This window comes from Phalacrocorax aristotelis, chromosome 18 (assembly GCF_949628215.1).
Source record: "Phalacrocorax aristotelis chromosome 18, bGulAri2.1, whole genome shotgun sequence".
Lineage (NCBI taxonomy): Eukaryota > Metazoa > Chordata > Aves > Suliformes > Phalacrocoracidae > Phalacrocorax > Phalacrocorax aristotelis.
This window is the reverse complement of record NC_134293.1, coordinates 8,648,895-8,673,200: the sequence shown is the minus strand read 5'-3', so window position 1 is coordinate 8,673,200 and position 24,306 is coordinate 8,648,895. Positions and strand designations below refer to the sequence as shown.

The 24,306-nt window shown below is 45.0% G+C and overlaps 1 protein-coding gene across 8 annotated transcripts in view; it reads left to right on the top strand.

Moving 5' to 3' along the window:
* Positions 1-24,306, top strand: part of COL26A1 (collagen type XXVI alpha 1 chain) — a 196,484-nt gene that overhangs the window by 129,118 nt on the left and 43,060 nt on the right. For 7 of the 8 annotated variants that reach the window (XM_075112786.1, XM_075112780.1, XM_075112782.1 and 4 more), the window contains one exon: positions 19,610-19,671. In XM_075112786.1, the coding sequence (XP_074968887.1) occupies positions 19,610-19,671 (62 nt within the window). Of the gene's footprint in view, positions 1-4,714; positions 4,757-19,609; positions 19,672-24,306 lie in introns of all 8 variants that reach the window. The other variant, XM_075112781.1, reaches the window with a different exon arrangement.

Genomic DNA, 24,306 nt, shown 5'->3' with positions numbered 1-24,306 from the left:
CAAGGCCCTGTAAGTGTCAAAGGCAGCATACATCTTGAAGAATAGCCATTTGACTACAACATTGCCTATACTTAACTGCACCCAAGTGTCTACTACTGTTACAGTCATTTTTATCCATTCTCCAGGGCTGAGTTGTTGCCACAACCTCTACTTCAGGCTCTGCAGATATAATTAACTACTGAGTTCTGCCTTGTTGGAACATGGGACTTGTGGAATTGTGACATGAGAAAGTTCATCCTTGAATGTTTCACTTAAGCTTAGCTTGGTAAGGGCCGGTACTCAAAAGGCTATTAATGCTGCTGATCTTGGTCAATTATTGTTTTGAATCTTTAAAATGAGCCAAACATAAATATCTGTACAACCTGTCTGCATGAATGCTGTCTCTTCTTAGTCTGACCGATACCTTACTCACAGTTAAAGCACCTACTTGTGTATGTAACATTGAGAGTGTGCTGAACTTAGGATGTTTGCCCAGTCAGGACTTCCTTCTTGATACAGCTCTAAAAAAGTATATCCTATCTAGTATACTGTTCATCTGCGAGGTGCAGACAGACTCATCCTAAAAACAAAGGTGGCAACTTCTTAAACCAGTTAAGCTTAAGTAGTAGAGGTACCGATGTCAAACTATCACCTCTGCTTTTAACCAGGAAGCCAGAGTCTGCCATCTTCTTTTTAATACATGCCTAGAACATCTGTGCCCACTGACATGTATTTACCTGAATTGTTGTGTGATCGCTTTTGACAAAAAAGATCTGGAATATAGCTTTATGATACAGGGTCCAAGTTGTTCAACTCCCTAGTCCTGCAGAAAGCTTGCCCTGGAAGAAAGAGGGATTGTAATCAATTTTGTTTAATTAAATCAACCTAAACTAATTGTCAGCTAATAAAATAGTGTTGGTCAGCTCATAAAACAGAAATGAAGATTAAAAGAGTAGTTGCCATGAACAGGTGGTAACTCTGTTTCCAAGTTAGACCACATTACTCTCTGGCACAGGATCTCTGAGAATACCTCATATTCTAGTTTTTTTAAAAAAATGTTTATGAAACTTATAAAATATAGGGCTCATTTTATAACCAATTTTCTATCTCACCTGCCAAGAGCAGTGGGGGTTGAGCCAGCACAAGGCGGATGCAGAGTTTTAGGCAGCTGTCCAGAAATGGATTCCCTGCACAGGGCTGTGGAATACATTTCTACCTTTGACTGGCCTTTCTTTTGCAATTCTTGTGATTTAGTTTTTTCTTTCTTGTTGCTGTTACAGAAAAGACCTTGTAAATGTGGGGGTTTTTTGATGTCATTGATCTCAACCTGGCACTGTTGTGCAAAGGGAGAAACTTCCTATGCCGCACTGTGGATGCTGTTTAGATGGATCTTGAGTTAGTAACAGGATCCCTCTGGACTTGGCCCTTCGTATTTCTGTTGATTCTGCAGTTCTTGCAGAAGGCATAAAACATTTACCTAATTTAAACTGGAAAGGACTTAACTGGAATCTTTATCTGCTCCTCAAAGTAGAAGCAGAAGTTGGTGGTTTGTAGTTGTTGTTAATGGTGGAATAATGAAAAAAATTTACTGCAGAGTGGTGGTTATATTATTTGGTTAACAGTGAAAACTCTGTGGTTCTGAGAATATCGTCACAGCTTGCAGTTAGTTTGAATGCTCTGTAGTGATGCAAGGCTTTCGGAACCAAAGTGGCGTGTGGCTTACATCCCGTACCCATCTTCTGTGACCACCCATTCCCAGAAATCTCAAGTAGCATGCACTTGGTTGCTCTTATGTTAAGTCCTCAAGCCTGGTAAGGCACTGAAAGACTAGATTAATTCTCTTCCACATCAGTCCTCTTTCAGGAGTACAATCACAAAACAGTGTGCTGTATTGATACAGCTTTTTGGGGTTCTGGCTGCAATGATAATCTCAGTTAAAAGGGGATGTTTCAGAAGTCCCCACCCGAGTGTTTCAGCTGCAAATGCACAACACAGAGGCTGTGCAGCTTTGTGGCCTCCAGCATCTTGACTGGGGGCTTGACCTGGCTTTAATTTTCTGTCATGTATTGCTTTGGGACCTCAGGTTGGCCAGACTTGGCCTTAGGGTTTTAAAAATTGAAGCTCAGCTCTTGCTCTCTGCGCTCCTCTTGCATCTGATGTGCCCTTCTCTGACATGGAGGGCAGCTGCTGTGGTCCAAGATATCTAATTTCTAGGCTCTTTAAGACTTGCCTGTGATGCTTTCTTTGGGCTAGTAGCTGACCCGGGTAACTGCTTTGCTCTGCCTCCTCTCAGAAGGTGAAGGTTAGAAGTTCCCCTACCTGGCTGTCTTGGGGAGGTAGAGCAGGTGCTAGAGCTACATCCCAATCCTCACTTGCAATCATGTATCTGCTGTAGCAAAGACAGGGAGCAGAGTGTTTTTGACTTGTCTTCCGTGAAGCAGGGCACTATGGCTTAAGACAGACCTGTAGTAAGAGGTACAAGAGTTAGAAACCCATCAGATTTGGAAGGGTCAGGAGCTGGAGAATCTGGAAAGAGGTTTCTGTGGGAGGCTGGGACTCCCCCGTGTGGCGTGCTGAGTTTGTCTGGGAGGTTGCAACTGCTGCTAACATGGAAGCAAAACTGGTCCTGGCCATGCAACAGGAAAGTCTCCTGTAAGAAGTACCGTGTTTTCTACCTTTGCACTTATAGTAATGCTTTGATCCAGCCAGGTTGCTGCCCTGGCTTAAGATACATCCCAGATCCCCACTTGTCTGCTGTCTCCTCTGCAGCAAGAGGCGAGGTTGCAGTACATGCCGACATAGGTTGGAGCCAGCTGGCACTGGTAATGCTTGCAGGAAAGGCTGCAGCGTGGCCATCACCGTCTCCATAAGGGATTTCCTAGTGGCAAGCATTGTCGCCCAGCTCCCGCTGCCTGAGCTGGTGGGACTAGAAGCGGTGTGTGCGGTGCAGCACATGGTGTGGTTGCTCATCTCAGCAAAGCCATGGTGGGAATTTACATGACCATCCCCTTGGGTCCCTGATCAGATTTACCATATCCCTGCCAAATGAGCATCACTTGAACCCCAAATTTTGGATTAAAACAGCTGAAAAGATTCCTCACATTGGCAGTCCTGTGAGGGGCTTGGGGGTAGGTCCCTCTGAGACAGAATTTCTTTAAGAAAAAGGGAATAAGATAGGGTTGGTGTCATTCAGGGCAGTTTTCCATTCATCCACATGTCCCATGCTTGCCCAACATTATGAAAACAGCTGCTGGGAGTCACACCAGCAGCCAAGTCTCTATTTCCCTCAAAGGATAGGTTTAGGAGGAATGTAACACTGTGGCTGTGGAACTGGACTTGGCCCGTTATCACTGCTTGTGTGCTTTAAAGCCTGAGGTGACACAGGAGCTGGAGGAATATTAGAGCATCGGTCCTCAAAAAAAATGTGTGGGTTTTAGTGAGTGTCTGAGGGTCTTAAGGGACTCCAAGCCTTGTCCAGATTCACACTGGTGTAATTGCACCAATATCTTCCATTCCTCCCAGTGAAGACCAGTAGGAGGACAGTAAGCAAGCCTGCTGCTCAGCTTTCTAGGCATGTGTGCAAAACCATCTAGGACCCCAAGCTAACAAAAACCATATTCAAAGCAATTATCTGATCTTGTTTGTTTGTTTTTAATGTGATGTTTCTAGACACTGGTACAACAATTGCACTCTTGTAAAGTCTTGTAACAGTTGTTTGTAGTTAGTATCTTCAAGATGATTTTATGTGTGCTGATCATGACTATTATACATCACTTCAGCGTGACCGTCATCCTCCAGTGCTGTGGGAAATTTTTGGTACTAAGATAATTATTTCCTCAGCTTGTTTAGCATTTTTCTTTTTCCTTTTTTACCCTTCTGTGCAAGAAAACACAGATATTGATTTGCTCATATATTGGGCTTTCCAGATGAGTGCTTTGTGGCTCACAAACTTAAATAATTAGGTCTTCACAGACCTCAGGCTGGCTTACAAAGGCAGTTGGAGTTGTTATCTCTGGTTTTACTCTTGGGGAGAGCAAAATCTCTAGAGGCAAGGTAACCAGCCCAGCTCACAAGCTTGCCCTGGCAGAGCTGGGGGCAGGTACCCCCTCTGAAGTGTACTCCTGTTTTCTAAACATTGAGATGCTGCTGTGCCCATACTGCTAAAGGTCTTCCCTCCCCCCCGCCCCAACCTGATTCCTTCTCTTCTTGTTGTCACAAACTTGTTTTTTAGCATATGCACCAGCCGCTGGGGGGGTGGTGGGACCACTTTTTCCCCATAGCGTGCAATTGAGGCAATGACTGCCGTTATAAAAAAAAACAAAACCAAAACCAAAACACCAAACCCAAAACCCAGACCCTCAAAACCAACCCCAAGACCCTTTTACGTTCAACCAGAACAAATTCCTGCAGCCTGTTTCATTCAGTAGTTTTTTCTGTGGTTGTATTTCTTGGAAGCATCACCTCTAATAGAGGCACGGGGCTCTTTTACAGGCTTATTTCAGCACTTTGAGAGCACGAGTGTGTGCGTCTGTGCATGCATGTCTTGCTGTGGGTGGGAAGGGGGGAAGTGCTGGCAAGAGCGCAAACGAGCCGAGTGGGGAGAGCGAAGGCGCTTTCATTCCTTACCAAGTTTTGCTCTGCAAGCTGAGTAAACTTTTTCTCTGCTGAACCAATGCTGCGCAGAGCGAGGGTTTGACACGTTCCCAGTGATAATTGCCTTGTCTCCCCCCCGCAGGTTCATCTGGCCGCCAGCATGGTTACTTTTCCAACCAGGACCGTAAGTGGGCAACATGAACATCATGGAAAAGCAGAGCCTAAGAGCAAAGCGGGGTGGACTTCTGGGTGGGGGGCCATGGCAGCCAGGGATGCCCTTTGCTTGCAGGGGGAAGCATATGGGAGGGGGTCTGCGAGTCTCTGCCTGCTCTTTGTCTCAGTTCCCCTCAAGTATCTGGAGGGCAAGGAAAAGGGGACCTGGAAATGCTCCACTCCTCTCTCAGGTTCAGGGAATTGCCCAGGCAGCATCCAATGAGCACCTGGGAAGGTTTACCCATGCTTGCACTTTTCTCCTTTTCCCTTGGGCCACTGTCTGAGAGAGGACACCAGGCTCTGCAGACCCTGGGTCTGTCCCAGGGTGCCTGTTGTACTCTCCTCCTTGCAACTAAAACTCACCCCGCTGTTTTCCCTGACCTGCTCATGCTCCTCATCAATCTTTGGGGGTGGTTTGTTGAGAAGAGCCAGAAGGGGACTTGGCTTGATGGGGTCAGCGCTGCAGAGCAGTCGGAGAGAAGCTGGCTGTGACCTTGTTTGCCATTGCAGGCTCTCCCATGAGGAGAGAGGTTTGTCAGCCATTGTCATCCACCAGCCTCGTTTCTCCTTGTGTCCGAGTGTTTCTGTGACACTCATGTTGGTTTCTCTGAACAGCCTCCCCTGAGAAAACCAAAACGGTTTTAAAGATTGAAAGTGAATGAGAGCATTTTTTTGTTGCTTGCTGGTGCATGAACTGTATGTCTCCAACTGAAGGTAAAAGTGGCCTGTAAGCACTCTGGTGCATGTGTAGAAGCCCAACCAAGGTTTTAAATATGACCGTATATCTCCAGTGATGGCTAATCAATAAGAAGCAGGAATTTACATGGGAGTCTTTGTACCTGATGGCCATGTGCAGGTTTTGTGGAAGATGAAAATCGTGAGACCTTTGAAGCAGCACATATGCTGAGCAGACAAGATGTGTCAAAGGGCTGGTTTTGTGAAAGCAGCGGTAAACAAGGGCATGAAGAGTGCACTCTCATCTGTCTCTTTGCTCTCCTTGCTGAACACATACTCAGCAGGAAAAAAAAAAATCATCCCATAGCCCAAAAGCTCCTATGAGCCTTAAGTTAGGACAAACATCTGTCTTTCTGCCCCTACCTCTATTGGAGACGTGCTTCATGCTTTAGCTGCCATTCATCTCTATGTGTGTGCTCTGCCCATGGATGTTACAGAATATGCCTCTGATTCCTCATTAACCGCAGTTGTTCAGCGTAGAATTGGCTGTTTGTCCCAGGCATAGCTGAGTGGGCAGTAGCCAAGCAGGGCAGAGATGGCAGCCTGGGAAGGATGTGCCTCAAATCTGCAGCACTCCATCCCTTGGGTGGGACCCTGAAACTGAAGATGCCCATCGCCTGCAGAGACCAGAGGGCATTTGGAGTGTGTAATGACTTCAGGTCCTTCCTTGAAATTCTTAGTTCTTATTGTATCAGGAAAAAAATCAATGTCCGAATAAAGAAGTCAGGCCCAGCCCTTCTGGGAGAAAAGGATCCTTCAGGTCTTGTTGCTATTCTTGTTCTCTTTCGTACCCTCTTCCATGTTTGGGGATGCTATTGCTTACTCCTCTGTGTTGTTTGGGCATGTCCTGGCACAAGAATGCACTGCTTATCACATTGACCCTTGTATTGGAATGCTCATGCAGAAGAACTTCATGCCATGTGGAAGGACACCCAGGAAAGTAATGAGTCAGCAGGGATTACATCTAAATCTTCAGCAGTCCTTATGATTGGTCCTGCTGCAGGCCAGTCTTGTTTCTGGATTGTCTTTTTAAAGTGCTTCCTTGGTCTCCCTCCATTTTGTGCTTTAGTTTCTCCCTTGGTGGCTGTGTTCTTTCCAATATCTGCCCTGTTCTGGGTCCATAGAGGGCGGAATAGTCCTGCCCCCTGCATACCATGGCTCTCTGAGGAGACAAGATATTAAATTATTGCACACCTCTCTGCACCTTTAAGGTTTCATCCAGGCAAAATCCAACTGATGCTTTTATTCTTCTGCTAACCTGATAATGGGGGTTAGAAGATATTGGCTGGGGTTTTATAGAATTGGGGTTTTTTGTTTGAGTGTTTTTTTTTTTTCCTTCTGACTGTGCAAGGAATCCTCCTTATCAGCAATTTGGCCTAGGATCCCTCTAGTTGTTCTATGTTTGAAGGTGTTCCCTTCTATGGTTTGCTCTAAGTAATTTAGCTTCCAAATGATATGCTGGTTTTTAGGATGTAGGCTGAAATCTTTGGAAGTATGGGGCCAGACAGCAAGGCAGAGATGTATTGCCCCTAGTCTGGGATCCCACAACTTCCCTGGAGACTAGGTAACAAAATTTGTGCCGTGGAGGTTGTACGTGGCAGCACATGACATGAGGATTTGCTCTTCTCCTTTTTAGAAGGAAGCATGCCAGATAAATAGAGAACAGGTAGACTGAGGGCAGGAGCACTGTAAGATTATCCCCTTCCAACTGCAACATTCATTAACTTTGATATAGGCAGGACCAAGATGAAATAATGGAGAGCTAAAAATTAGGTCTGTTTTAAGTTGCAACAGAGATCTGGCTGCAGATACTTTTCTATCTTTTCAAGCTAAAGAAGTTGAAAATGCTCTAATGCAAATGCCTGGATTGCTTGAATTTTGTCAGGAGCTTTCTCTATCCCTTGGTGATCTAGATCCCAGTACTTTGGGAGTGTTGCTCCCAGCACCAGGCCCACTTCCTTGGGGAAGGTGGGAAGGTAATACAGTGTAATGCTTAAATACTGGAAGTGCTTCAGTAGTGTGTGAGTCGCTGCTGTATTTCTAGAAGGTTTAGAAAACGTTGTCTGTTTTCTGTAACACCGTGACGTTCCTCATAGGCTCATAAGCACTACAGTGTAGAGAGATCTGCAGATGCTTCTGGCCACACTCAGGCACTTTCAACCCAAGGTGGGTGTCTCTGCCTGGTGTTTGCTATTGGCTGTTTCTAAGTATTCAGCCCATCAGAAACTTTAGTTTCAGGGACTAAAGTGGAATTTAAACTATCTGAATATAGTCCTTTGTGTCAAATCAAATGATTTTTTAAAGCGAGGCCAGATTTGCGGGGAGAATCAATCTTTTTTATTAGATCAACTGATGTGGAAAAAGCAGACAAGCTTTCAGGCATATTAACCCTTCTTCTGGCCTGCGTTTGTATTACAAGAATGGAGGGACCTGTCTACCAGGGGAGTCTGTGCTTTAGGATATGTGTTCACACCAACTATTCCTCAACAGTCTTGGTCTGAACACAGACATGGGTGGCATTTTTGGGCATGCTGTACACTTGTTTTGAGGAAAGACTTGTCTCCCTCTGTGTTTGGACCCTAGATGTTACTACACAACAAAAAATGGGTTCTGCTCTGCAGCTGAGTCATTGTGCAAGTCTGGGGCTAATTACTGAATCCCTCTGTGCCTCAATTTCCATCTGTAAAATGTCACAGATGCCCACCATTCATAAATCGCTTTCAGATTTCCAGATGAGGTGCTGTATAAGTGTAGAATAGTGTTAGTTTATACATATTGTGCTAGAGTATAATATAAAACACATGCAACAGAAGAGCCTCACAGATGTGTCTCTCTCAACTGCAAGAGGCAAGGCCTGGGCTGATGATTTAGCACTGTGCTAATTGGGCTAAAATAGGAGATTGCTTTTGTACTGATGCAATTGTCACCATTCAAGTCCTCATTTACCAACAGTTTTTGGAGACAGCCCAGTTATTTCCTATTGAGGAAAACTGTAGCGTCTTGGGTCTTGAAGCACAGCAATTTATAGCAAATGTCAACGTTTTTATAGCATCCCTCATGCTGGCTGTCCTCACACTTCTGGAAGGGGACTGTTCCATTGTTTACTTTGAATGTGCATCTTTCTTGGCCTGTAGCTGCACTTAGCACTTTTTGCTGCCTGCAACCTTTTGGGTATATCCTAATCTCAAAGAAGAGGCATTTGAGCCATTTCCATTGCCGTTACTGGGTGTTGCATACACAGGGATCCCCATTTATTGATAAGAAAGCTGTTCTTGTGGCTGCAAGTGAACGAGTGCCTGGCAGCTGTTCAGCATTAAGCCAGTTCTCAAAGTTTAAGGCATTTGTGGGCTGTGATGGTTTGGGTTCGGGCAGATAAATTTGATGAAGTGCTTGAGAGTGTCTTGCAGACGCATTTCATGGAGAAGGATGAACTTAAACAGTTAAGAGGTTTTGATTTGTTTAAGTGCCCTCAAGTTTCCTGATTGTGCTGTTGAGGCTAAACACTCACTGTGTATGGAACCTAGGAGCTCCTCTGACTGCAGGAGAATTATGGTGGTTCCTTCCAGTTGCAATCTGGCCCTGTGCTTTCTTTAAAGTGCCAACATCACCCCTACTGCCAGTGGCATCATGTGGCAGCAGGCACCAGTGACTGTGCATTGAGCCTCTGAAGCTATCCTCTAGCTGTTTAATTTTAAAGTCTTGGTCTCTGCTTATTTGCCAGTGTATTATTGCCTGGTGCTCAGAAGTGATTACTGATGCTGAGCTGTTGTGAGAAGGAGTGGGGCTGGGGAGGATGAAGGCATCTCTAGAGATATCCAGTTGCTTCTTGGTGTATTGCAGACAAATTGCGCCATTCTGCACTTGTCCAGTTTGGACTCACTGGCTGTTCTCCCTGTTCCTCATCAGTGCTCAGAGGGAGAGTCAAAATTCATTGTCAAATCTTCTACAGCTGTTAGAGTAACATAATATTGGGGCTGAGTGCGTGGGGTGACAGGCGTGGGAGAGAAGATTGGCTGACGCCCAGCCTTACCCAATGCTTGCCATGTTCCAGGAGAAATCTCCCTGGATGCTGGGCCTTCAGTCGTGGGTCTAAACTTGCTATTTAAGGTATTTTTTAAGGAGAGTTTCAGGGCGGAGGCAGCTAGAACCTCAAAATGAAGATCCTTAAACTACCCACAGCATGATGTCTCTTAGGGAACACTTATACTATGGTGCTCATTGTTGTGTAGGTATCATAAAACAGAGAAAGCCCAAGTAGGCAAATTGTGAATAAGGGCTCTCAGTCCCACTAGAAAGTAAATAGACCGCCAGGTTTTGTAGCAATTGGTGTGTTTTGGGTTAAAATAACAGGATGCGGGAATTCTGTAAACCATTTTGATTATGGATATCCTCTGTTTTTTTTTTTTCATTCTAAAACAAGTTAGAGAAGTAGCCTGCTTTAGCTATTGTGAAAACTTAAAAATATGAAACTGAAAATGAAACGTGCCCGGCTAACCCCAAGTGGATATTTCTTTAACTATTTTTTCTTCATCCAGAAGTTAATAAGGAAATAACAAAAAAAGAACAAACAAACAAAACTCAGTCCTTTGCACAGCCTTGTGCTAGCCACTAATCTGATGCAAGTGTTACCTCATTCTTCACATTATGGGGACCGGAGAGATGATATAAGGGCTGCACTGGCTCTCCTGACTCCCCAGTGTCCCTTGTGTCTGAGAGAACAAAATCACAGCTGCACAGAAATGTGGAAGGGATTCCTCTTTCTGCTGCTCAGATCTGTAAGTACCATTGCAAGGCTTAGAGGGATTTAGATAAAGGCCAACAAAGGGTAATTAGCAGGATGAGGCATGGAGTAATGATCCTCAAGAGTCTGGCTTGTAGCCTTGAACCATTTCACTCCATGTCTCAAGTGCTGAGTGACAGTCATGAGCCTTGAGCTGTGTTGAACAAGGGCTTGCAGGGTGCTGTGCAGAGCCCTGGGGAGGGATGACGTGTGGGAGAACGGACAAACCACGGTGGGTTGAACCTGAAGCTGAAATGTTGACTTGGGAAATTGCAAAAGTGCCCCTGGAACTAATAATACTAATAATTCAGAGTGTTTTGATGTTCAGGGAGGCAAATTCTTCTGAATTCAGACCATCCTTTTCAGTTGTTTAAACTATTCTTTTCATTACCGATATTTCAGCTAAATTTTTGCCTTGGCTAAAGGAAGCCAGTGCTAAATATTCTGGATGAGGAACTATTAGTGCTTGACAGATCATCCTAAATATAACATGTTTATGGGATACAGGGACTTCGTGGAGAGAGAAGGGTTCTAATCCTAGAAGGTATCTTTAGTCCTTGCAGGCTGGAGTGTAATAAAACTCAAAGCAGGGGTAGAATTTAATGTCAGAAATCCAAACTGGAAACAAGATGCATATTTCTTATACGATGGTTAACTTTGGATGCAGTTCACTAAAGAAACCTAGGTTGTCTGGCTCTAGAGTGTCTTTCTGAAAGACATACTCCAGTTAAGCACACGTCGTTTGGCTCGAGACCGTGAGAGATTCTCTGACCTGTGATACACAGGTGCAGAACAAATATTGTAAGAGTCCCTCCAGACTTTATGGTGAGCCTCGATTCGAATATTTCCTTTTGTCCTGTCTGCTTCCTTACTTCATGTTACATTATGCCATATTTTGACTGTGTTTTTCCCCTGATTGCTTCTCCCAGCAGGAAAAAGCAGTCTCTTCTGTAAAGGATTTGAGACCACCTCAATTTGACATGAACTTTCAAGTGTAGTGGGGTTCCCATGTGTGCTTGGACTGGGGATCAAAGAGTTAGCCGGGACTCATTAAGTATCACTCTGTGTCATAGATCAGGGACTGATAGAGAAATGAGTCTGGTCCAGTGATTGGGGGTATCACACGCTGGATTTTGGTGTAGTGAGGACTAGATCAGCTATAGGAGGACAGTGTTTTCCCGCGGGAAGGAGCCCCAGCCCCTGTGGGCTCTGTGCCCTTGGCTTCCTTGGCAGAAAGGCATGTGGGCTCCCTCCTTTTAGTCTGGGGACGCTTAATTTAGCTCACAAATAGCTCTTTCTTGCTGTGAGAGGTTTGTACATAAGTATTGTTCATACTACCTATGTGCCTTTATTTTCTGCCTTTTTATTTGCCTGTGCTGTACAGCCATGCAGTGATACCGTGGTGAAGCAGGAGCAGCGGGCTCACGGCAGGGTTGTTTTGTACAATACCAGGAGTACTGAGTGCCCACAGTGCCACCAGCGTCGCTTGGGGGCACCGTGTTCAGCAGCTCCATAGACAGCAAAGCTTTAACAAACTCATACTGGATAGGGAAAATCTTTTTCTTATCAGGGTCATTTCAGTCTTCAGGCAACTGTGCTGGGCTACTTTAGTAGAATATCTGTGGTGTTTCTAAAAATAATAAATAATACATTTCTAGCAAAATGTGTTGTAATCAAAATCCAGCCATTCACTGCTAAACCTTACTCTGACAGATGAAGATGGATTGAACACGGATCTCGCAACTCATGGTTGCCTGTGAATAAATGATCATGATCTAATTCCATATGCTAACAGAGCACAGGCCTAACCAGCAAAATAGATCTCTGGCGCTGTGAAGGAGCACAAATCCCCAGGCTGAGAGCAATTATGTATAAAATTAGTTAGTGGTGTGGGAGTGTGCATGTGTGAAATTTTAAATAAAACAATGTGAGTGATGTGAGCTGTTCAAGAATAGACCTGGGTGAATAATGGAGGTCTTTTGGGTCCATTTGCCAAACCAAAAAATTGGAAAGAAAAATTATTTGGGAGAAACTGAAATGGAAATTTTTAGGGTTTTGCCACAATATAATGGCTAAAATATGGTTTTGGGTCAACCCAAATTATTTCATTTGACCCGAAGTGAACCATTTAGTTTCACTTAAGACTATTTAGTTCATTTCATTTTTAATTTATGTGAGTTTTGAAATAAATGCTGTTTCAAAACTTAAGACTGAAACACGTCATTAAGAAGCTATAAAAATAATGTAAGAAAAATCAAGGTGAAATATTGCAAAAATTTTAAAAATCGCACCAATTTTTTTCACTTGAAACTAGGTACCAAATATTATGTGGGTTCTGGAATAGTAGTTGTTACTCCAAAAGTGCATTTTGTGGTAAACTTCCTTTTTATTCAGTTTTGGTTTTTTTTTTTACAGACACCTCAATATCACAGAATATCATGATAAAGAAAAAAATCTATTGCTTATATAGGGGGAAGAAAACCTTATCCTGTTCAAGAGGTAGAAGAAAGTAGACATGAAAATGAAGTATGAATATTTTACAAGCAGAAAAAGATCAGATAGCAGTTCTCATAAAAAAGGAAATTTGAGCTGCTTTTTAAAGATAGCCAGTAAAGTTAAGGGTAAGGGTTATTATAACAGATACAGGAGAGAGTACAAATGGAGAAATTTTGGCAGTGATTGGGGTCTCCTAGCAGAGATGGTGAATTATCTGTAATGATGGTAAAAAAAGCGTTCTGCTTCATGTGGATAGGCAGCCTAATAACTCACTATTTACAGGTGAAAATAAAACTTTCCGTCCTGTAAAATCCTGATGTGAAAACTGTGTGAGACAACAAAACTGCCTTTGGTCCATGAGACCATCTTTACATTTCTGTGAGCATCCAGCTCCTTATCTGTGAGATACTTCAATTATGCGAAGTCACACTGAGTGGAAATGTGTGAGGCTTTGTCAGTGCTGCTTTCGAACTTGGGATTAGAGGAACTGTGTGTTGAAAGCGAGTGGCCTGTGGTTTTCAGTAGTTATTGGACCTGGAAAGGTTGCAAAAAGGAAGATGCTCTCTCTCCCTACTCTCTCTTCCCTTTGTTTGCTCCACAGAAGGGACCCTGTAAGGTGGTGGTGTGTTCTGTGTGCGTCCAGTCTATGCACGCTTAGGTTAGAGCACGAAATGTTTGCAATTCAGCAAGAACACAGATTTCCCCTGCCTCTGAACATGCTGACATGTTGGGGAGAGGAGGGACCTTATGAGCTTTTCTTTTTCCGGATGGGCACTTTGGACTGTCTGTCCCAGCATCCCAGCTGTGAGAGACCCCGGCCGTTTGGGGCTCTTCTCTCACCACCGTCTTTGCCAAAAGGCAAAGATTTGCAATGCACGCAACAAGTAAATATTGTGGTAGTAAACTGAGAGACTTGCAGCTGAGCCTTAATGATCCTATACTAAACAAAACTCAGAGAGCTTCCCCTTACAGAGAAACAGTTCTTGCTCCAGCTTACAGGGTCCTGAGCTGTAGCCAGGGTGTACGACATGCTGGTAGGAGCCCTTCTCTCCTGCGGCTCTCCGGACCTTTGATTCCTGTTTGCTCTTCAGACCAGAGGCTACCAGATGACACAAGTGTTCCTCCTCTCCATGGTTGCTGTCAGCCCTTTGCCTTTCACATGCTCAGAGCTACAGACATGACTGATTCTAAACAAGTACAATTAATAAAGTCTATCTAGCCAACATCTGACTCTCATTAGAGGAAAAGTGTTGAAAAAACAGATCCCAGGTTGGCTGTGATTTATGGCTTGGGCCTGCTATTCTTCACAAGCACTGGCGAAAGCTTTTGCAAAGGGCCAGAACATAAACTACTTAGGGAAACTCAGTATCCATGTAAAAAGGCTGGAAGGGTCAAATCAGACAAATTAAAAAGGGGTGGAGATGGAAGCCCAGGCTGGCTGTCCCCTACTGAGGGCCACCAAGGTAGGCACAGGAGATCTGTGTTCATATTTCTACTGTGGAATTTGCCTTGAAATTTCTCCTGTGCTGGAGTCTGAAAGTGTCACTTTTATTTTTTTTCTTTTCCCTTCCCCTCTGGCGAAACAGTGTGTATGTGTGTGGCAATGAGTGGATGGAAGGGTTGGTGATTTGGTGGTTTGTCTTGCAAGTGTCTAAATGTAACATCTCAGGTGCTCACTGAGTTGACAGTAGAAGTTAGTTGTGCTTCCTACTTCCCTCGGGAATTTCGAGCTTCATCCTTTTCTCCTTGCAAAGAAACATGGTTGCCTGGACTAATTTAGCCAACTTCACTCATGCTTCTCCAGATTGTTCGGAGAGTACTCTGAATTTGTCCTGGAGAAAGGAGTCTACTAACAGAGAAAAGCTGGTCTCCTGCTTCCTTTGAAAGACAAAATTTACTTCAAACTGGACCTGCTCAAGTTGTGTGTTACTGGTTTGTACGTCAGTGCACCCCAAACCATAACAGCGCAGTACCTGGAGACCTGCTCTCAGCAGACCTGACTGCGCAGCTGCTAGTGCTGAGTTAAAGCTGTTGCATTGTGTTTTGTGGAGCTGCTGTAGCGTTCCCGGCGCTGTAAACATGGGCTGTTGGCATGGCCTTGACACAGCTCTGGTTTGCTCCCCTTACCCTGGGGATAACTGAGTTTGTCCTCTTTGTGCATGTCCTTTTCTGAAAAGTGCAATGGAAGTGGTGGACTTCATTAGGTGGAAAAAGAAGAGCTGTCAGGCAGGTTTTATCACAGAAATCAAATATACCCATTTATTTCTCTGCGCGTATGAAACATGATAATTTTTCAGTCTCTGACCTGGGGTTCTTTACAGAAGAAACATTACACTAAAAATGGATGAAAGGAAAGTAAGACTCAGAGGAGGAAAGTGCATTGTTTAGAGCCCTGAGCAGGTTGAAGCATGAGCTGCAAATGTGATTCTTAAGACCTGAAACTTGACTGTGCGCTACGCCCCATTGCATTGCAAGGTTGAAGTTTCTTGTAATGGCAAACTATGGTCTTGAAAAAACTGGCTGCAAAGATTTTATTTATTTAAACAAAGGCTTTGTGATTCCAGAATTCTCTCCCCTTTCATATGCTATAAACCACCTCCTCCGCCTCCCCTCTGAAATATGAATTTTGGAGTAATCCATCAAGAAAAAGAGAGACAGAGCCTTGATCCCTTGACTTCAGTTGAGCTGTGCAATTTATATCTACTGAGCATCTGGCTGTAGGGAAACGAAAAGCCCTTTTAATATTCTGCAGAGACTCTGGGTATACAAATGAGCGTGGGCTGTCAGAGCTGAGAAATGGGGCAGAGATGCCAAGAGGTTCACAAAACTCTGACCTGCGGCCCTGTGGTGAAAGTTGGCCTGGTTTTTTTTTTTACTTCCCTCAGTGCCACTGTGGTAATTGTGCTGAAATCATTAAAGCCCCATTGGTATGAAGCCATTATTACGCCTTTCTTGTTTTGAGTGGGGAGTTTGAAGACTTGTGGGGCTTTCAGCCTTGAGCAGCTGAATTGTACAACTGTTTAATCCTGAAATCATGCGAGCATCACTTGAGCCCCGCAAAGTGGGAATGCCAGGTTAGCAAGGTACCCAGTCAGCCGTTCACTGCTGTAAGTTGCTTGTCGTAGGAGCGTATCTGGAGTGGAAGCCACGGGCTTACAGCCCAGAGCCCCTTTGCAAAGCTGCACTGCTGGAGCCCCTGGCTCAGCCTTTAATCGAAGATTGGTCAAACGTAGCAACCGTTGGACTAGGGTTAAGTGGGTCACTGCTGGCACAGGGTGCATATCTTGTTATTTTCCAGCATGCTGAGTCTACCACATCGCTGATACGTTAGACTTTTCTTTCCCTCCAGTTGCATTGCTTTACCCATGCCGCTGGAGAGGGGGAATGGGAGGGTGGGAAGGGAGAGGTGTGCTAGGACAGTAACAGTGAGACATTATGGAGACAGACTGAGTGTCACGCGATATGCTGGTACAGTCTCATGTTCATTATCTCAATTATTTATCCTCCCTGCTGGAACACTTCTAAAACAAATCCTACCATGTGTTTTGAGGTTGGGCTTCATAGAGTGAAATCACAACTCCTTTCGTGGAGTTTAGCTTGAAAAATACAGATCTGCCAAGTAGGAATATGAGGGAAATAAACTGTGGTTCTGTGTAGCAACAAGTGATGGATTTCTGCAGATATGGAAAGCGTCTGCTCTGGAGTTCCAGGTCAGAGAGCATGTGTATTTGCCCCAATGTTATATTCGTTGCATGTGAAATAATGATGTGAGATTCTCAAGCTCGTTTTAATAAAGCAGACTGCTTTCACCCTGATCAGAAAATTCAACTTCACAGTCCCAGGCCTTGGAACCACCAGCCATCAGGATTAGACACTAAATACTTCAGTGTGTAGTAGTCAGGGAAGATATTTATTAGCTTGATTTGTCACCGCTGTCCTCAGCCTTTCTGTAAGGACAGATGATAACACCAGACCTTGAAGCGTCCTGGTCCCTGCTGTGCTGCGAGCGAGATTTGAAGGTAGTTTCTTTAATGGCAGTACTTGAGCATTCATCTCTGTGTTTGAAAGCATTGTCCGTCTGTTGGTTAGCTAAATGAATGTCACAAGGATTTGTTGGCAGGATGGCTTGTATTAGTAAGAAGATCTTTTGCATTAGGACGTTCGCTTTCTGGATTAGTTAAATGTCTTTTGGGTCCAGGCTAAGTTCCTTGGGTGTGGATCTGGGTTTTCAGGCATTTCATGAAGGGAGGGATCAGAGTTCAAATCCAACTTGAGCTTAAGTAGTTCTTTTTCTGACCTGGGCTGTGTCTTCCGTGTGTTTGAGCACATATCACTGACATGAAGACGGTATTAGTACAAATCTCACCACACAGTGGCACTGCTGTTTCCTCCCCACTTCTGTCATTTTGCTCATTTAAATCTAACCTTGTGTGCTGCAAACGCACCTGAGAGGGCTCTTTGAGACACTCTTCAAGAGCAGAGAGGGCTGCTGGACTGGTGCTGTTCGTACCTCTGTCCGGCAGAGACAGAGTATGCTCCCCCTGGGAGCTGCTTGATTCACCCCAGTGTAGAGGGGTAGTACAAGCCCTTTTTTATAAGCTTAGCTCTCCAAAGAGAGCTTAAATGATCAATCCATCTCAAATTAAGCACAGAGATAGTTTTCAGACAGTTCAAGTCAGTCTCTCTACACCTACGGGAGTTAGTAATATGTGCAAGCCAGCAGAAGGGAGAATAGGACTCCATATTTTATTTTATTTTATTTGCTCTGTAACACATCTGGTACGCCTTTTGGCTCTTGGGAGAACTGGATTTATTCAGTCTTATCTTTCTATGGGGATGAGCAAGATCAAAAGCATGAAGCCAGTTACATACAGAATGTAATTCCCTCTTTTACACACCACAAGCAGATCCAGACCAAACAAGACTCACCCATTTCCTTCCCTGCGGGACAATGCAGTTATGGCACTTGTGTATTCGTGGGACAATTCAAGCCAAAAAATATTGCCCAAGATCTATTGCAGAGAATAAAAATAAATAAATGTTATTTCCTGTTGGGTAAAAGAAAGTCCATGTCACTACTGACCTGTGAGGAAATACTTCAATCTAAGTGTTCCTGAACCATCAGATGCTTTTCCTGCAAAATGTCAGGTATCGTGAGGTGGAAGCTCTGTCTTGCTCCTTCGGGAAGCTACGCAGCTCCTCACAGAGGGTCAATGAGAGAATTTGTTTGGAAGGTTTATGCAATGGGTGATTGGTTCCTGTTAGCACTCAAGCAATCTTCTTAGACTGTAAATCACTAACGTGGAACAGCCAAGCTTCCTGGCCCTCTGAGCCATGCACTAAAATCTTTGCATGGCTGAGAGCCATCAGTACATACCATGTGCTTCAAAAAACTGGAAAGTGTTTGTGGATGAAGGTTGGAGAGATTCCTTGGGGCTCCTTGCACAAAAGGGGACAAAGCTTGTTAGGGGGGACAACTAAGTCCCAGGTGTCAGGGTGGTATTTAATAAGGCCAAAACCCACGTTCGCCCATTCATCCCCATAGGTTTTCTCAACATTCCCTGCATCAGTACAAACTTAGCCTGTGCTGCACCTGGATGGCCTATTAAGGGGTCCAATTATTGCAGGTCAACCTTCCCAAACCTATGGAAATACCATGATTAAATACTTCTTCTGTGGCCAGTCAATGAAAACTGGCTCTGGCCCTTAATGAGCCCAGCAACGCACACAGAGACGTATTTCTCCTCTGTGGGACATAAGATGGCAGTGATTCATCACCTGAGTATGGATGGTTTAGTCTCTGAAATACTTCATGCTGCAAGTCATTTTCCCTTTTTAAAAACTGCTGTGCTTCAGAAGTCGTGATAGGTGAGTGGTCCAGCCTGGAAAGCTTCCCTGAGCTGGGAATGGGCAGTTCAATGCTGCTGCAAAGCTCTGGGGAAGTGCCTTGTTGATTAAATCTCTGTTCAGGGCTTTATCCTCCTTTTCTCGCTTTAAAATTGCTGAAATGAAAACAGAGGCAAAGCAACAGGCCTTCTGTTTAGATAAGTGATGTCCTTTGTATCAAGCAATCATTTAAACTCTGCTCAGAGCCCATTGTGTTGACGTTCATTCTTGCTAAGGCATCTTGTCAAGACCCCTTCGATGGTTGCTGCCTATCTGTTCCTTCTATGCAGCAAAGTGAGATGGAAACCATTGTGCTGCAGCTCCAGTCTGCATCGGCCCTAGGGTCTGTCTTGGATTTTCTTGCTGTCACTGAGACAGTTGATTTGTTGTGGGGAGTGGTAACAGGGCCTGGAGTCCAGGGATGGAGCAGGACTCCACAGAGGTGAGCATTTTGTATATTCATTGATTTTCTCAGTGTTTGACCTGGAACCTAGTGTAGGAGAGGGTACATCACCGAGCTAAATGGAAGTAGCGGCTGTGTAGCCTGATGTCCTGTGAGGTGGCAGCACATGCCACACCAGCTTGCACCAGTGGCAGAACAAGTGTCTCTGCTGGTGACAACAGGTCATGCTGGTTGGCACCATGAAAAGTCTTACAACTAATTTCTTCTTCACCTACTTTCTACCTATTGGGAACTTGGTTTCACTTTCTGCCCCACTAAACATCCCCAAACAAGGTTCACGTAACATGGCTGTGGCCATTTACCTGTGCAACGGATTTGAATACTTTTTTTCCCCCCCATAACTGATCTTGAATCACTTTCTGTGCCTTGGATCAAAAAACGGATCAGGGTCTGCAGGCTGAAAGGCATGGATTAAAATGCAAAGTACGTAGAAATTTTACATCATTTTGTTTTGTTCTTTCTAGAATGCATGAACTGCACGAGACTAGCGGATATGACTGAGAGGCTAAACACGCTTGAGGCTAAGGTAAGGACCTGCCTTTATTCTTCTGTTTGGCAAAAATTTCCAAGAGTTGCTGCCGAAAAAGATGTTGAGTTGGCAGCCCTGGAGAGATCAGGTGTCTGTCCTTCAGTCCGCAGCGAGGGACACGCTCTGTTGGCGGCCCTGCCCTAGGGAATGAGGGCAGTGCTGCTGCGCACACAGGCATTGCTCACCCCTGGCCTGGCTCCTTCAGCTTCCCTCACATCCTCCTCAGCTTCACCCTGCCGCACAGCTGCACCTCTGTCTCCCTTCTTCCCTGCTGTCACAAACGGGCAGCTGCTAATAAATAATAGTAGCTCATTGCTCTCAACTGGAACATGTTGGCTCAGGTCTTGCTTCAGAAACAGAGGGCAGATGGAGCTGTATGAAAAATCTCTTGCCTTCAGCTGGTTGATAAAGTGGGGATGTAAAGCAGTGATTCCCCTGGCTCAGGAAAGGAGCAGACTCTGATTCTGGCCTCTCTCACTAAAGATGCCTTGTAGAAACCTTACCAATATAGGGTGCAAAACAGAGGAGTAACAGGTTATTCTAAGAACAGTTGTTCATTAGCCTGTTCTTCAAGTGCTATCCAGTCCTGCTTTTTTGTCCCTTTCTAAAAGATGGGGGGCTTTCATGTGTGGTTTAGTGAGACAAATGTTAAGGGGAGACCATCACGTTGTGTTTTTTAGGGTTTTTTTCTGCAAATTGTTTTAATTTCTGCCTACCTGGGATTCAGATAAATTGTTCCAGTCTAGCAACAAGGCAGCTGAATCAGTCGGTCCCCTTTGAGCTGTGGTCCCTCCTGTGACAGCCCAATCCTGGCTGTTAGATATAGTGCTTTGGCCCCTTTAAGGCATTGTGCTGCTGTTATTATTCATTAACTGATGGTTATCAATGACATCAAAGAATTTGGGGAGAAACCTTTGTGGGGGGTGGATGTGTGGGTTTTTTGAAGCCAGTGCATGATATTATGGTAATTTGGGAATTGTCTGTGCTGAAATGGAGTGAGCAATGTTGTCTGGAACTTCCTCAAAGCCTTTGCAGTTTTTATTTCACTACTGGAAAATAAAGGGGGATGGGATGAAATTCTGGGGAGCAGAATTGTTCAACTGAAAACAACTGCAGTGGTGCAAAGGACAAAGATGAGCTGGGTTGTTTTTCTGAGCAGTGGGACCTGGCAGGTGGGTGGTCTCTGGCAGCGAGGAGCTGGAGGCGTTTGGAGAGGAGAGGGGGGCCGGTGACTGACCTTTGCGTGTACAGTCCTGAATCCAAGTAAGACATGGGACCAGCCTCAGACGTAAATCAGCCCTCCCATGCTCAGCCTGTAGCCAGCTGTACCTTCCTTCGCTTTCTAGGGCTTTCTATATTTGGCTTACTGGAAAATTATAATCAAAGACTGTCGTGACATCAGAGTGCCTGTGCTCTGCTGGCTTGTGCTGCTCAGCACTTGTGTTGGGTGACAAAGTGTAAGAGGCTAATGGCAACCTCAGCCGGGACCCTCACAGGACTTCATGGAGGAGGAAGGAGGTCCTACCTACCCAAATCCCCTCGAGAAGTCTTAGCCTAAGAGTGAAACTCCATCCAGGTCAGTGGGTTTGTCTTACAGATATGAAATGGGTTTACATCGGGTGACATTCCCATCACCTGAGAGCAATCTGCTCTCTGGTGGTGGCACCAGCTGTCAGATTCCCATGGTATTTGGGAAGTTCTGCCTGCTTGCCTTCTGCATGGGAGCTCGTGGCAGGAGCTCGTGGCAGGAGCACGTGGTCTCCTGCTCTAACCTGGGATGCTTGTTGTGCAGCAACTGCCATTTGTCTCCTGACTGGCAAACCGAATGTGCTGTCCTTAGGAGATGCTTCCTATGTTGGCAACCATATGGCTGCAATCTGTTCTGCGTTCAGGAGGGAGCACTGAGTCGTCATCAACAAACACGGTGTTGGTGGCTGAAGACTTCGTAGTCTTTTGCAGACTTTCCGACATGAGGAATAGTGAGGCTGATGCCTGCAAAGTTCAGTGCCAAGATGGAGCCATCCAGACCCTGGAGATGACACTTGAAGGATTTTGGTACTGCCTCAGTCCCAGACATAGCCAAGATCACACCACCTCCTCTCTGCCCTCTTGAGGCTGGGACTTTGGGTAACTTGATCCTTGTCAGCTCTTAACTTGGGCAGAGTACGTCATGTCTCCGCTTTAGTGCTGCAGTGAGGCAGCTGTGATGGGTTTCTTTGACTTTACTATACTCCCACAAAGACCCACATTAGAAGCAAAGCTCATCAAAGGGTTTACTTTTACAGTGGGAAATAAGTTATTCTACTGTGAAGCTCTAAAGGCTGTGTCTCTGCAAGGGTGCCTTCTGCAGCACGGCCCAACAATGTCATTATCGATCTTACGGCTTCCACTTCGTTTGAAAAGCTGTGGTTGCTGTACAAAAATTGACTGTACCAATTAAAGGGGGAGTGAAGCAGCATTACACGAACGCTGGTGCTGTTCACAAGAGAAATATGCTGATTTACCCTTTTTTCAAGGTTAATTTCAGTTCAGTTTGATCTATGTAGCAATGACATGACCTCTTTTGTTGCTATTCAGTAACAGCTAGCATCATTAAAAAGGTGCTTGAGGTGTTTGCTATTGTTGGTATTCCTGCTCTTGGTTTTGGAGAAAGATCCCCATTTTGCTGGATGATCTGGATGTGAAGTTGTCTCTCAGCTCTCCAAACTGTCTTGTAATGTCTCATTTCACCACAACAGCCTGAAGCTGTTGGGAGGAAGACGGGAGTGATGGGACAGGCACACGCATCCCTCACCGGTGATGGAGACTGACTTTTGCTGTCCGGTTCTGCAAAGGCAGATGTGGAAGTTTGTCCTTGGTATGAACAGAGACAGATTTTCCTGCCACAGTCCTGCTCCTTCTGGAGACAGCTGAACTTGAGGAGCTTTGCTGCTTTTGCTGTTTTGAATTTCAGCCCAGCAGGACCAGGGTGAGCAATGGGTAAGATCAGCCACCTCGGCGTAGCCAGCCAGCTTCAAGCAGGTCAGGCCATTGGCACCTGCTGTAAGGGCTTTGAGGCATGTGGAGCCTGTGTGGATTGTTATAAATACCACAAGGTCCAAGGGTGAGAGCAAATGTGTGGAGTGCTACACCTGAAGGCACTGTGTGGACCTGGGCAGATCGGTGCGTGGTGAGTAGTTTTGCTTTAATAGACCAGGTTAGTAACAAGTGAAAAACAATCTTTCCTCACAATAGGGACAAGGATCCAAGAGCCCTTCCTGGTTACATGTGAGGATGTGTAAAATGCATGTTTATTCTCCAGCGGCTGTGAAGGGCAAGTTAAGGAAACTTAAACTCAGTTGTGGAAGAACAGGCTACAAGGCTGTGGTTTCTTCTTTCCCCACTCCTTTTCTTCAGGCTTTGTCCCCCTAAAAAAAATGGCGGTATAACCAAAAGTGGTCTCATCTTTCTTATTACAAGGATGAGTTGGTTCATCCAACTTGTAAGATCAGTGTCCAAATGAGGTAATAAAAGTAACCCTCTGATTTTTGTAATATGAGAGTTGGATCAGAAAGCAAGAAGCAAGAATAAACACAGAACAAATGGAATGAAAAATGACTCATTAGGGACTGGTGCTTATATAGCCCTTGGGGAGGAAAGACTCTGAGACATGGCTGAACTGGGCAGCAGAACAAACTCTTTACGTGTCTTATGCTCTCCTTAACGCTGCTCTAGGTTGTCCTTGTGGCTGAAGGAGATGTTTCTGCAGGAAAGGAAGTGAAGGGAGATGAAATCAGGTTCCATCCTTGTCTCCCCTGTTTCGTGACCCCGTCATCTACGCAGGATGGAGTTGGCCTGTTCCATTTGCTTGATACCAGACCCGTTTGGGTCCCACAGATTTGAAAGCTTGATTGATGGTGTTGAGCTTGAAATCTACAGGCCATGGGAATCTATATTCAGGGAAGATAGTGTTGAGCCTGCGGTCAAGGACAAAAAGCTGTGCAGGCTGGAAGAAAATGACCCTCTCCCCAAGCCCCAGCACGTCAAACCTTACTTGACTCCCATAACATCTTACTTGACATCACTACAGCACCCCCTGACCCTGCTGAGAGCCTCACTGGTGGGAGGGCAGAATGAACCCTGCTTTTATTTCATATGAAAGGTTTCTCCTTAGGCCAGCACAACTTTTTAATGGGAAGAATGTACAGCCCTTCCTTTCTGAGTTTCCTGAGCCTGATGCTGGCCTCCTGTGTCACAGGACTAAGGCCAGGCAAACTCCACTGAAGCTCGAGAGAGCTGCAGTGTCAGGAGAGAGCGGCACCGCTGCCCACGGCAGGTGGTGCTAGCAGGAAAGCAGGCAGCTGCAGAAAAATTTCTGCTCATTTTGTTTGCCCAGTTTCTTTTAATAAACTCCACTACAGAGCTATGGCCAGTGTGATATTAATCCCAGCTTTTTGTTGGAGCTTGAGTGCAGCATTTGATCTGAGTTGATATAACCCAGTCTTATCTCCTGACACTGCTTTCAAGAAGTTCGTGGCATTTCACTTACAACTTTAATGCAGGGAGATAACATTACATATCTAGTGTCTGATTGATTCACTGTGTGATTGATAAATGACATGCATATTTTTTGCATGAAAACAGTCCTCGTAA